The 14,653-nt window shown below is 40.5% G+C and overlaps 1 protein-coding gene and 1 long non-coding RNA gene across 9 annotated transcripts in view; one reads left to right on the top strand and one right to left on the bottom strand.

Moving 5' to 3' along the window:
* Positions 1 to 14,653, top strand: part of NCOA6 (nuclear receptor coactivator 6) — a 110,183-nt gene that overhangs the window by 63,804 nt on the left and 31,726 nt on the right. For 6 of the 8 annotated variants that reach the window (XR_008674627.2, XM_055373358.2, XM_063702111.1 and 3 more), the window contains 5 exons: positions 2,672 to 2,800; positions 3,501 to 4,394; positions 6,744 to 6,890; positions 10,781 to 11,897; positions 14,374 to 14,495. Coding sequence is in view for 7 of the 8 variants with exons in the window: in XM_055373358.2 (XP_055229333.1) it covers positions 2,672 to 2,800; positions 3,501 to 4,394; positions 6,744 to 6,890; positions 10,781 to 11,897; positions 14,374 to 14,495 (2,409 nt within the window). In the remaining variant the exon portion in view is untranslated. The remainder of the gene's footprint in view (positions 1 to 2,671; positions 2,801 to 3,500; positions 4,395 to 6,743; positions 6,891 to 10,780; positions 11,898 to 14,373; positions 14,496 to 14,653) is intronic. The other 2 variants (XM_063702113.1, XM_063702112.1) reach the window with 2 other exon arrangements.
* Positions 1 to 14,653, bottom strand: part of LOC129529177 (uncharacterized) — a 40,844-nt gene that overhangs the window by 6,866 nt on the left and 19,325 nt on the right. The window lies entirely within an intron of this gene.

Raw genomic sequence — 14,653 nt, 5'->3', positions numbered from 1 at the left:
ATAAATGGAAAATTTATACAAACTGACCAAGGATTATTCCAAGAGCAAGTTTCAGTAAATACCAAATATTAATATCACATAGATTCTGTTCTCTGACCACAGTGCTGTTAGGTTAAGTCAGTGGCAAAAAAAAAAAGCATCACCAAAATATCTCATATTTTTGGAAATGTAAAAATGCATTATAAATACTTAGTGACTTAAAAAAGCAATCCTGATGGAAATTAGACAATATTTAGAATGGAATTATGAGAATAATATATACTGAAATGTGTGAGATGTAGCCAATACAATACTTCAAAGAAATGTTAAGCCTTCAGAAATTTATATTAAGAAAGAACACCAACTGAAAATTAACAAGCTAAGTGTCTGACTTAAGAATTGAGCAGAGCTGTAAGTTATGAGGGAAATAATACAGATAAGAATAGAGAAAAGTAAAATATGAATCAAAAAAACAACAGAACAGCAAAACCAAAAGATTCTCCTGCCTCAGCCTCCTGAGTAGCTGGGATTACAGGCGCCCACCACCACGCCCAGCTAATTTTTGTATTTTTACTAGAGACAGGGGTTTTACCATGTTGGCCAGGCTGATCTCGAACCCCTGATCTCAAGTGATCCACCTGCCTCAGCCTCCCAAAGTGCTGGGATTACAGGTGTCAGCCACCGTGCCTGGTCCAAAAGATGTTTCTTTGAAAGGACAGCTAAAACTGATGAATGTACTAAGACCACCAAAGAAAAAAAGAGGGCACAAACAATGTAAAGAATGGAAAAAGTACAAATTTTAAAAGGTGAATATTATATGAATTATATATCATTTTTTAAAAAGAATAGAAAAAGTATATTCCACAATTAACTATGCTAATAAATTTTAGTGTTGGCAAAATTATAATTTAATAAAAATTGACAATAAGACATTGAAAACTTGAAAAGTCTATAGCCATTTAAGAAATTGAAATAAAAATCTGTTTCCCTGTAAATCAATTAGTATGACCTATAGGCCCAGATGGTTTTACAGGAAAGTTTTCTCAGACATTTAAAGAACAGATACACACATTCTTCCAGAGCATAGAAAAAGAAGAAAGATGCTTTCCAACTCATTTTGAGGTTATTTTCACCTCAATGCCAAAAATCAAAATGTCACAAAATCTGCCCTTCAAGCTAAATGTCATCATTTTCTTTTTAGAATTTTTCATTGTTCTCTTAGTCATACCTTAACATTCCTAAAAGTGTGCTTTGGCCAACTTAGTCCTGCAAGATGCTCCATGACAGAGAATTCTGTAGCCAAGGAAAGGAAAAGAGAATAAGTATAGGCGTTGTCACTTTTTTTTCTTGAAGACAGGCTCTTGCCCTGTTGCCTAGGCTGGAGAGCAGTGGCATGATCATAGCTCACTGCAGCCTCAAACTCCTGGGCTCAAGTGATCCTCCTGCCTTAGCTTCCTAAATAGCTAGGAATCCAGGTGCTTGCCACCACACTGGCTGATTTTTTTATTTTTTGTAGAGATGGGGTCTTGCTATGTTGCCCAGGCTGGTCTCAAACTCCTGGCCTCAAGCAGTCCTCCCACCTTGGCCTCCAAAAGCTCTAGGATTACAGGCATGAGCTACCATGCCTGACCTATTCTCACTTAGGAGCATAGATGATAAATTCTGAAAAGTTTAGCAGTATCAGAAATTTTCAGATATGGAGAAAGAGGAGTTCTCAAACTGCTAGTTTGAGTATAAATTGGTATAACCACTTTTGAGAGCAGTTTACCAATATCTAGTAAAATTAAAGATGCTTAGACTTTAAAACCTAGCAATTCTAAGTATATAGTCTAAAGAGACTCTCATATATCCACAAGAATTCATGACAAATACACAACATTGCAAAATTATAAGAATAAAGGAAAAATAAAACCTTAGTATTCATCAGCAGAAGGGTGGATATATGGTTCTATACAATGCAACCCTTATAACAGTCAAGAGAGATGAATCTCAAAAAATACATTAAGTGAAAAAGGAAGCTGACAAAGAATGCGTATAGTAAGGTGCCATTTATACAAAGATTAAAAGCATGCAAAAAATGTTTATCTACAGAAAAAATGCAGTTTACCTGCAGTTACAGAAAAGGTCAATAAACAAGAACAGAACTGTTAACCGCAATTGCAATAAGAGGGAGGAAGTGGAATGGAAGGAGTAGGGGGCTTCTGCTGTGTCTACATATATATCTGAAGGACATAAGAGCAAATTTTTTAAATTTAAAGAAGGTAGATGGTGGGTGTAGAAACTTCCAGGCCAGGTGCAGTAGCTCACGCCTGTAGTCCCAGCACTTTGGGAGGGCTGGGCTGGAGGATCGCTTGAGCCCAGGAATTTGAGACCAGCCTAGGCAACATAGTGACCCCATCTCTATAAAATATAGAACGATTAGCTGGGCACAGTGGTATGTGCCTGTGGTCCCAGTGGCATGTGCCCATGGTCCCAGCTATTTGGGAGGCTGACTCAGAAGGATCACTTGGGCCCGGGAAGTCGAGATGGCAGTGAGCTGTGATTGTGCCACTTGGCAGACTGGGCAACAGAGCGAGACCCTGTCAAAAAAAAAAAACAAATTTTCCATATCTTTTCATATTCTTGAAATAACTCATTAAAAAACAAAAATTGTGCCAATTCCAGTACTCTATTCTAGGGATCTTTTTTCTAGGAATAATAAGGATGAACAACCCTGCCACTGTTATGATACCCCCTGGTGGAAATGTGTCATCTTCCATGATGGCACCAGGCCCCAATCCAGAGCTGCAGCCCAGGACTCCTCGCCCTGCTTCTCAGTCAGGTAATGACTTCCAATCTTTGAGGATGAAGAGTCTGAAACTTTCTGCACAGATCATTATAAAATTCAGTTATCTCTGATGCTGAATTTCTAATTTCCAAACTCAACAATGTCACATTCTTTACAAAATCTGACCTGATTTCTTCAAGCTAAATGTCATTATTTTCTTTTCAGAATTTCTCATTGTTTTCTTATCAGTTATACCCCAACATTTCTAAAAGTGTGCCTTGGCCTGCGTAGTCCTGCAAGATGCTCATTACATAGAATTCTGTAGTCAAGTAAATTTGGTAAATGCATCATTCTTTACCCTCCCTCCTGGAGATTCAAAAGTAACATATTGGAGGCACTGAAAGTCCTACAGTGAAGAAACGCATCTAAGTTTGTTAGGTTCAGTGTTTCCCAAACCTAATTGTTTTGTTTTTTTATAATGCTAATTAACATAGTTCTCCAGAATATGATTTGGTAAATACTGGTCTCCATGTTTTACACTTCGCTCTTAATGTCCACTACTGACCAAGCTCTTTTTAAGACAGAATTCATCATCTTGGTATGTTGCTTCATACATAGAAGGTATTCACAAGCATTTATTTTATCGAATAGTACCAGCAGATTTTACTCTGTATATCCAGAATTACAAAGGCCACTGCTCTAAGATCTAGATTGCAGTAGGTTAATTATTGCTTTGTTGACTATCTTTAAACAGATGCAATGGATCCACTCCTCTCTGGGCTCCATATACAGCAGCAAAGTCATCCCTCAGGATCTTTAGCTCCCCCACATCACCCAATGCAGCCTGTCTCTGTGAACAGACAAATGAACCCAGCTAATTTTCCCCAGCTGCAGCAGCAGCAGCAGCAACAACAACAACAACAACAGCAGCAGCAGCAGCAGCAGCAGCAGCAGCAGCAACAGCAGCAACAACAGTTGCAGGCAAGACCCCCACAGCAACATCAGCAGCAACAGCCACAGGGAATTCGACCCCAGTTTACTGCCCCAACTCAGGTGCCTGTTCCTCCAGGCTGGAACCAGCTGCCTTCTGGAGCCCTTCAACCTCCTCCAGCCCAGGGTTCTCTGGGCACAATGACTGCAAACCAAGGGTGGAAGAAGGCTCCCTTGCCCGGCCCAATGCAACAGCAACTCCAGGCAAGACCATCCTTAGCCACGGTACAGACGCCTTCCCACCCTCCCCCTCCATATCCCTTTGGCAGCCAGCAAGCCTCACAAGCCCACACAAACTTTCCTCAGATGAGCAACCCAGGCCAGTTCACAGCTCCTCAGATGAAGAGTTTGCAGGGAGGGCCCTCTAGGGTCCCAACTCCCCTGCAGCAGCCCCACCTCACCAACAAGTCTCCTGCCTCCTCACCCTCCTCCTTCCAGCAGGGATCCCCTGCATCCTCCCCAACGGTTAACCAAACTCAGCAGCAGATGGGACCAAGGCCACCTCAAAATAACCCACTTCCCCAGGGATTTCAGCAGCCTGTCAGCTCTCCGGGTCGGAATCCTATGGTTCAACAGGGAAATGTGCCACCTAACTTCATGGTGATGCAGCAGCAACCACCAAACCAGGGGCCACAGAGTTTACATCCAGGCCTAGGAGGTGAGGAACACTGTAGCTATTTGTGTTGGTAAATTTGCTGGAGCTAGATCTTAGTAGAACTTCAGTTTTTAGAGTTAATGGAGGGAGTGAAGTAAGGATGTAATTATTTGGTTTTGTGGATATGGTGGTGACACTTGATATAACTTAAAGTTAACTTGATACATTATGCAGCATCTTACTGGTTAAATTTAAGCTAGCTCTCTGGACTAAAATTCAGGTAAAATTCAATGTAGAGATGTTCATTTTGTTTTTCAAATTATTTTTGCTTGATCTTGTACTAGTAAATTAAAATGTCCAGAAGAAAAATGCATTTTGTTAACAATTTAAACTTCTCAGTTGCTGAAAAATTAAGATTATGCAATAGAGCAAAATAAAAAGAACAGGGTCTCATTGAAGAAAAGGCCCTTTTAGTTATCAATTTTGATAATCCTAGTTAATAAAATAGTAAGCATGGTACTTGTTAAGTTTGGTTAAAGTATTAAAGGGGAATAAGTTCAGAAATCATTGACTTTTATAGTTTTATAATGCCAATGCCTGCTCCTTAGAGAGGGAATTCCACCAGTTATACCTAAAGGAGATTTATTTATTTATTTTGTAAGGTGCCTCTTGTATGAAGAAAAAGCAATGGAGCTTAATGTGTGAGAGGTAAAACGATTACAGTAAAACTTATCCATCTCCATGTTTATTATTTATTCTTATTAATCATTGATCTAGTGCACATGAATGTGCTTGGAGCTTTTCAGTAAGGTATAGAGTATGAGTAATACTGTCATCTGATAAACATACTCCCCACCAAAAGACACCCATTGCCTACCCAGAAAAAACCCCTTGCATCTTTAGTGCAACATAGCAAAGTCATGTTCCCATGGTTTCTAATGAAGTTAAGCTGCTCATCAGCCTTTTACTCTCTTGTAATTAATTTTGCTGACATGCAGGCTCTAATATTTGAATCGTAAGAAGTTCTTAGACAATGCAAGAATGTTTCAGCTCCAAATTTCACTGTTCTGGGTATCTACCCCGGATCAGTGGAAGCTGGGTAGTCCCTCCTGCAAGTGTGATTACTGATTTAATTACAGTGGGAGCATGCAAATGGGACTTGTCACTGTTAAAGAAAGGACAAATGCATATTTGTCTACTAAGAGTTTTTTAGGACATTGAAAATTTGGCCCTTAAAAAAATAAATGGCCAGGCGCAGTGGCTCACGCCTGTAATCCCAGCACTTTGGGAGGCCAAGGCGGGTGGATAACCTGAGGTCAGGAGTTCGAGACCAGCCTGGCCAACATGGTGAAACCCCGTCTCTACTAAAAATACAAAAATTAGCTGGGTGTGGTGGTGCACACCTGTAATCCCAGCTACTTGGGAGGCTGAGGCAGGGAGGATTGCTTGAACCTGGGAGGAGGAGGTTGCAGTGCGCTGAGATTGCTCCACCACACTCCAGCCTGGGCAACAGAGCGAGACTCCATCTCAAAAAATAAAAATAAAAGTAAATAAATAAATGAGTGAATGTAATAAATTTTTAAGTGAGTTTAGGTCTTGATGCTTTCATAGAGCAGATGATATGCTCACCTAGGTGATCTGGCCACATCAAGGCCTGTGTTGTAAATGATAAGTGGGTTCTGAGATTCTCCTTACTACAAGTTTTCTAAAATAAGCCCTTCCAAAAAGGAACTGATACTTGAGAAAGATTCCATTAGAGTATGGTTTTTGGTACCAAAGCTGTCAGAATCACAGCAAACCTTATGTGGAAAGCATAATGATTTAATACAGCATCACTTTGAAGCTCCCATGAACTGTTTCTAATCTCCTGTCTCTTCCAAAGAGACAAGCGCAATAATGGGGGGAAATTTTCTGCAAAGGAGATTGTCATCAGTTTCCCTCAAAGGAAAAATAATCAATCTATCCTTAATATCAGGACCCATCTCTTTGTTTTATACTATTTCACATCAATTTGTTTGAAATGAGAGAATTTAGCATATTCCTTTGGTGCCTGTGTTAAAATAACTAAAGTTTTGGGGTCCATTGTTAATTACAGAGAAAAGTGAGCCCTCAAACCTTGCTGTGGCGTGGCCTCAGATCACATTTAGGGAGCAGATTGCCATCTTTTCCTTGGCATGTTCTAAGTGTAAATTTTTTAGTATTTATTTTTCATTTTGACAATGCCTCATATAAGAGATTGTGTTGATTTTTTTAACCATCTTTCCCAACCTTATTATTAAAGATCCTACCAGTGTGACAGAGAGAGCTAAGCCAGTGGAGACTTCATGCAGCTCATCCTTCCTTATTCATTCCATATCTAAGCAAGAGTATAAATTTGCTAGGTAACTGCCTTACTCATTGTTTTCTATTAAGGAATGCCTAAACGCCTCCCACCTGGCTTCTCAGCAGGACAGGCCAATCCGAACTTTATGCAAGGTCAGGTGCCTTCGACCACAGCAACCACCCCTGGGAATTCAGGAGCCCCTCAGCTGCAAGCAAATCAAAATGTCCAGCATGCAGGTTTGTTTTCTGTGATTTGTTTAGCCAGCATTTATTGAGCATTGTGTCGTAGACTTGATAGACAACAGGAGTATACAGATAAGTAGTAAGTCTTGGTCTCTCCCCTTAATTTCAAGCCCATAAATAATTATTCTTTCAGGGCAGTAACTTTTATCAATATATCAAAAGTAGGTAAAATGTCACAGGAACTCAGAAACATCTAAGAGGAGATGGAACTTGAGTTAGAGCAGGAATCAGCAGTATTTTTTTTCTCTGAAGGGGCAGATAGTAAATATTCTTGGCTTTTCAGGTTATATAGTCTCTTGTTGGAGCTATTCAACTTTGTTATGATAGCACAGAAAGTAGCCATAGACAATACATAAACAAACAAGCATGGTAGCATTCCAAACACTTGTTTATTTACAGACCAGCAGAGGGCCATAGTTTGCTGACCCCTGAGTTAGAGCTTGCTCAGGTAATAAAAGGCAAAAAGGCATTTCTGGCAAATGAAAACCACAGACACAAAGGCATGGAGGCATGTTTGGGCAACTGCAACTTTTTAAATCTCTACGTGGTACATGTTAAGCTTTGTTTATGCTGAGTGTCTGAATTCTGGTTTACAGTGTGATATTTTTCAAACTTCATCAGTTCAGGTTTACTACCAACAGTGTACTGCAAAAAGAAGAAATTTTGGAGAGGAAATAAGATACAGGGGAATGGCTAAAAAGTATTTGCAAAGCAGTAATGTATAAGCTCAAACTTCATGTTTCTGGTTGCTTAAGGGCCACATGACTAATCCTCTTACCCTTTCTCATTGAAGCTGTTTGGACTGAGATACTGCAACTAGTTTCTGAATTCCCATCCCCCATGGAGTTAATTTAGTAATGTGACTCCAACTTTAATTGTAAATCACTAAGGAATGAGACAAAAATCTGACTTTTACAAAAAAAGTTCACACTATTTCTGGCAGGGTAACAGAAGGGTAGTGCAAACTGCTTGAATTTCTCTATCTGCTAATGCAAAACTGCATTCCTGAGTTATATGAATTCATGTTTGTTTTTTTATTTTGTTTTGTTTTTTGAGACGGAGTCTTGCTCCGTCGCCCAGGCTGGAGTGCAGTGGCTCAATATCGGCTTACTGCAGCCTCCACCTCCCAGGTTCAAGCAATTCTCTGCCTCAGCCTCCTGAGTAGCTGGGATTACAGGTGCCCACCACCACGCCTGGCTAATTTTTGTATTTTTAGTAGAGACGGGATTTCACCATGTTGGCCAGGCTGGTCTTTGAACTCCTGACCTCATGATCCACCTGCCTTGGCCTCCCAAAGTGCTGGGATTACAGGCATGAGCCACTGTACCCGGCAAATTCATGTTTTTTTATAGGAAGTTTTAAAACAGGCCAGGCGCGGTGGCTCACGCCTGTAATCCCAGCACTTTGAGAGGCCGAGGCAGGCGGATCACTTGAGATCATGAGTTTGAGACCATCCTGCCCAACGTGGTAAACCCTGTCTCTACTAAAAATACAAAAAAACTAGCCGGGTGTGGTGGCGGACACTTGTAATCCCAGCTACTTAAGAGGCTGAGGCGGGAGGATCACTTGAACCTGGGAGGCAGAGGTTGTTGCAGTGAGCTGAGATCACGCCACTGCACTCCAGCCTGGGTGACAGAGAGAGACTTCATCTCCAAAAAAAAAAAAAAAAGTATATTTTAAAACAATGACAAAGTCATTTCTCATTCTTGTACCCTGTCAACAGCTATTTTGTGTTTTTATATGGTACCTTCCACATGTACATGTTTTTTGTTTGCTTTGTTTGTTTGTTTTTTTTTTTTTTTTTTTTTTTTTTTGATGGAGTTTTTGCTCTTGTGCCCAAGCTGGAGCGCAGTGGCACAGTCTCGGCTCACTGCGGCCTCTGCCTCCCAGGTTCAAGCATTTTTCTGTTTCAGCTTCCCAAGTAGCTGGGATTACATGCCCTGCTATTTTTTTAATTTTTAGTAGAGATGGGGTGTCACCATGTTGGCCAGGCTGGTCTCGAACTCCTGACCTCAGGTGATCCACCCACCTTGGCCTTCTAAAGTGGTGGGATTACAGGCCTGAGCCACTGTGCCTGGCCCACATGTACATGTTTTGGTTTCCCCATTTATCCTATCTAAAGTAGCTCTACTCTTATCTCTTACTTCTCTTCTCTCACCCTACTTTCTCTTGTTAGCTTTTACTGCTTCCTGAAAAAATACTTGTCTGTTTGTTAATTGTGTCTCTTGCCAGTTAGACTGTAGGCTCCAAGGATGCAGGGATTTGGTCTGTCTTGTTTATTGATGTTACCTCAGCACCAAAGTGCCTTCTGTGTATCAGGTACTTAATGAATAATTGTCAGTTGAATGAATATACACAGTATATTTAGTGTATACAAGCATATACAATGGTCATGGAATTCCACTTTGAGTTTATAAGGCTGGTTTAGAAAATCTTCCTTAGAGTTCAGGAAAAGTCTGGATAGTGTGAACAAGGTAGTTTGCCCCCTGCCTTCATAGTTGGAGCATGGACTGGCTTCATAACTTCATTGTAGGGGATTTTCTAGTCCCCATTTAAAAGTGAAAAATAAGGCCAAGTGCGGTGGCTCAGCCTGTAATCCCAGCACTTTGGGAGGCCAAGGAGGGTGGATCACCTGAGGTCAGGAGTTCGAGACCAGCCTGACCAACATGCTGAAACCCTGTCTCTACTAAAAATACAAAAATTAGCCGGGTGTGTTGTTGTGTGCCTCTAGTTTCAGCTACTGGGGAGGCTGAGGCATGAAAATCACTTGAACCCAGGAGGTGGAGGTTGCAATGAGCCGAGGTTGCACCAGAGCCAGATTCTGTCTCAAAAACAAAACAACAAAAAAAGTGAAAAATAAAAGGGACAAAATTAACTACAAAGTTATTCGGTTAAACGGGGAGATAATGCAAGTAGCTATAGGAATATCCCAAAGACCCAGTAAATAAATAAGCACTACAGCAAGGCGGGTAGCAACTTTTGTCTAAGTTAGAAATAGCTGAGAAGACTAAAACATGTGCCACATGATTCACCAGGGACTGTGCAGGAGAGGGTCACTGAGGTTTTATTATTCCTCTGTTTGCAGCTTCCAGATGGGTCATCTAGTCGGTTGGCTCCCACCAGAGGCTCAGCTTCCAGATCAAGATTAACTGCTTTTTACCACATCAGGGCAGAGGAGACCTGTCCTTGGTGTTATTTTCTTTGAAGTGCAGCATCCACATATCACACACATAGCTTTTGAGAGTCATTATTATTACAGTTTTCCAAGAAGTATTTTTAAATGTCTTCTCATCATTGTTGAGGTTTTCCTAAGAGGACACTTCACATTCTTATAGCAGAGTTATTTCAGTAGCCCATAGTGCTTTTTGAATTTAATTTAATTTAATTTTTTGAGACGGGGTTTCACTCTGTCACCAGGCTGGAGTGCAATGGCATGATCTTGGCTCACTTCAACCTCCACCTCCCAGGCTCAAGCAATCTGCCTGCCTCAGCCTCCCAAAGTGCTGGGATTACAGGCATGAACCACCCGAGCCTGGCCACTACAAGTCATTTTAAAACAATGAGATGCTGCCTTTCTCATTATTTAATCTGAAAGAAAGTAAACTTTCTTGATCTTTGAAATGTTAAATCTTTAAGATACCATATGGGAATGTAGAAACTGTTTCTCCTTCTCTATTATATGGTCATTGGGAATGTAAGCAGTTATCCCACAGCCACATCTTTGTAGTTTAGAAAACTCACAGGAAGTATGTCAACAGCATATTTACATTGGTCAGTGGATATAAGGGTGATGGATGTCTTTCTGAGTAATGTAACTTGAGTATCTTAATACCAATAAGATAAAAATATTTATTTCTGAAACTATGACTTTTTTTTTTTTTAAGGTGGTCAAGGAGCTGGTCCTCCTCAAAACCAGATGCAGGTGTCCCACGGGCCGCCAAATATGATGCAGCCCAGCCTCATGGGAATTCATGGCAACATGAACAATCAGCAGGCTGGTAGTTCTGGGGTTCCTCAAGTGAACCTCAGCAACATGCAAGGCCAGCCCCAGCAGGGCCCACCATCTCAGCTGATGGGCATGCACCAGCAAATCGTGCCCTCCCAGGGCCAGATGGTCCAGCAACAAGGAACCTTGAACCCTCAGAACCCTATGATCCTTTCAAGGGCCCAGCTTATGCCACAGGGCCAGATGATGGTTAACCCTCCGAGCCAAAATCTTGGGCCCTCGCCCCAAAGGATGACCCCACCCAAGCAGATGCTTTCCCAGCAGGGCCCACAAATGATGGTGCCACATAACCAGATGATGGGGCCTCAGGGGCAGGTTTTGCTCCAACAGAACCCAATGATAGAGCAGATTATGACCAATCAAATGCAGGGGAATAAGCAGCAGTTTAACACTCAGAACCAGTCCAATGTCATGCCGGGACCAGCCCAGATAATGAGGGGACCAACTCCGAACATGCAAGGAAATATGGTGCAGTTTACGGGACAGATGTCAGGACAGATGCTGCCCCAGCAAGGGCCTGTGAACAACAGTCCATCTCAGGTTATGGGCATTCAAGGGCAGGTCCTGCGGCCACCAGGGCCCAGCCCACACATGGCCCAGCAGCATGGTGATCCTGCTACTACAGCAAATAACGATGTCAGTTTATCTCAGATGATGCCTGATGTTAGCATGCAACAAACCAACATGGTCCCCCCTCATGTGCAGGCCATGCAGGGAAACAATGCCTCGGGAAACCACTTCTCAGGCCATGGGATGTCTTTCAATGCACCTTTCAGTGGAGCTCCCAATGGAAATCAGATGTCCTGTGGTCAAAATCCAGGCTTCCCAGTCAATAAGGATGTCACGCTAACGAGCCCATTGTTGGTCAACTTATTGCAGAGTGACATATCTGCAGGCCATTTTGGGGTAAACAATAAGCAAAATAATACCAACGCAAATAAACCGAAGAAGAAGAAACCCCCTCGGAAGAAGAAAAATAGTCAGCAAGATCTAAAGTAGGTTGTGATGGTTTTGCCTCAAATTTTATTCATTTGTTTTCTGTGTGGATAACTTTTTTGATGGAAAATTTTACAGAATATAAAACTAGAATAGTATAATGAAATCCCCCTGCTTCAATAATTATCAACTCATAGTCTGTCTTGCCTTCATCTGTACTCTCTTCCATTACACTTTTGAGTATTTCAAAGCAAATTCGCTGGGTAAATATTTCAGTGTGTGTCTCTAAAAGATAAGGACACTTTTTAATATGCCCGCACAATATTGTTAGCACACCTAGAAAACTAATACTTCCTTAGTACTCTCATATCCAGTGTTCAAACTTCCCTGATTGTCTCAAATTTTTTTCTTACAATTTGTTCAAATAAGGATCCAAACAAGATTCATATGTTGCAATTGGCTGGTATAGCTCTTAATTTTACAGTGTCGGGGGGTTTTGGCAATCAGAGCCTGAAAAGTAACCAGTGCTACCATATGGCAACTCCACAAAGCACTGACTTTAGGCTTATGATGGCTATTGGGGAACCAGAGAGGCCAAATGTGTTTTGGAAATTAAAACTACTGCTGTCTCTCAAATAGAAATGATTTTTTTGCACAGGTGCCTTTCCTTTAAAGGCTCTTTATCATCCCTAGAAGCTTAAAACCCCACGCTAAGATGATTGGACCTTTTAAATCAGTTACCCTTTCAGTAAACGTTCTCCAGGTGAGTTATTTTGCAAGATCATAGCAGGAAAGGCAATTAACAATTTATATTTCATTTCCTGAAGCTAAGTATTAATTTGTGTTTCTGGGTTTGATAAAATGTTTCCAGAAGGAATATTCACTGAGCTATATTTTGTGCCTTTAATCATAAAAAAAAATAATAAATGAGGAAATAATGGCTAATGAATGTAAAACAGGTTAATTGAAATAAATTGTTAGAATTATAGAAAAAGAATCAAGAAACTTTATTTCAACCAGCTTAAATGTTCAAAATTAAACCAACTACCTTTATCCCAGCCTTCCCACAACATTCTTTGTACTGTATTATATCATGCTCACTTGCCTCTTCTTGAATCTTATGCTTTAAAAGCTAATCATGGTGTATTATTAATGATAACCTATATTTTCCTGAATTCAAACTTAATTATCTAATTTTTCTGATAGCTCTTTCTCAGTTAAGTTCTTTACTAGCATCAACCTATGGGAATAATTATTTAATAAATATTTTATTCTGTCGGTAGTCTGGGAGTAAAATTGCAAGGTTATTCAGTTGCCTCTAGTGTGTATTTTTTGCCATCTTCACCAGCCCTTAGGGAAATTGGTTACTTAGGTCTACAAATTGTGAAAGGGACCTTACACAGCATCAGGACTCCCAGGAAAGGGAGACAGTGGGTTTACAGGAAAAGTACCTGCTTCCAGCTCTACCACTACTTCACTGTGGAATCTTGGGCCTGTTTCATACACCTTTTTGGGCCTTAGTTTTCTCATTCATAACATGATGGGGCTGGACCAGATATCTCAGATTTCTTAGCTCTACAATTTTCTGAAAGTAAAGGTTACCACTGAATCCTTGCCTGTAATTTAAAGTGAGAGAGAAGTCTTACAAGGAGCAAATTGTTATAGGTCTGGATGTGCTGACGATCTGCTTCAGGTTCTAAATTTCCATTTGCTGGGGGGGCTTTTAAAGTGGATTTTGGTTGGCTTATGAAACTGTACAGAGTATAATGAGACAAAACACTACCTAAAAGTGGGTGAACAAAATCAGGGCAAAGGGAAACTAAAGATAGAAAAGAAAAGTACAATTAGTACTGAGATTACAAACAAAATGAGGCCCATGAGCAGTCTTGTTCTTTGAGAATGTGGGTGTTAGTAGCTACAATTTCTTCATTTTTTTCTTCCCCACTAAAAATTTTAAGCTACACCCAGGTAAAAGCAAAGGCATCTCAAAGCAAATAGAGATGTCTGCAAATTCTCATTCTGCAGCAAAATATTTGTTGTGGTGGTCTCAATCTTTCTTTGTTCTCTGAATACCATCAGCCAACCTGTACAACCTTTTGCAAGGTGTTATGAATTGAGCCCCCACTGTTATATCCACAAAAAAGAAACAATCAGACCCTCTAGTTGAATTTGATCGCTACATTGAAGATAGTGTGGTTTCACAGGAACAGTACCTTGTAACATTGATGGCCCTATGATCAGGTCTTAAAACAGCTAAGGAATGGGTGATTACATGAAAATTATTGCATCAGGAGTTTGTGGAAAGCATTCTGAGTAAATACAGTGCTGTTAGATTAAGTGGATTTTAACATTTAATGAAATTGCCAGATTATTTTTATGCCAATATTTAATATTTTATCTAGACTTAGAGAGATATGAATAATGGTAATGCAAACATTTTAGTTCTTCAGAAATAGGGGAAGGGTTAAGCTAGTTTTGTGTATTTTCTATACAACTTATTCTAAAATATGTCATTTTTTTTTTTTTTTTTTTTAGCACCCCAGATACTCGCCCAGCTGGTCTGGAAGAGGCTGATCAGCCACCGTTGCCTGGAGAACAAGGAATTAACTTGGATAACTCAGGCCCTAAACTGCCAGAATTTTCAAACCGGCCACCAGGTGATAAAATGTTAGCTAGATTATATACTTATTACATGTGCATGTGGCATTACAAGGCTTCCATGTCTTCGAGGAAACAACAGTATTTTATTTTATCTGCTAACTAGTCTACTTCAGTGATTTAATGTGTCTGGTATTTGGAAGCTTTGCCTTGATAT

This window comes from Gorilla gorilla, chromosome 21 (assembly GCF_029281585.2).
Source record: "Gorilla gorilla gorilla isolate KB3781 chromosome 21, NHGRI_mGorGor1-v2.1_pri, whole genome shotgun sequence".
In the NCBI taxonomy this organism is placed as follows: domain Eukaryota; kingdom Metazoa; phylum Chordata; class Mammalia; order Primates; family Hominidae; genus Gorilla; species Gorilla gorilla.
The sequence above is the reverse complement of the archived record's forward strand: the minus strand, read 5'-3'. Positions and strand labels throughout refer to the sequence as shown.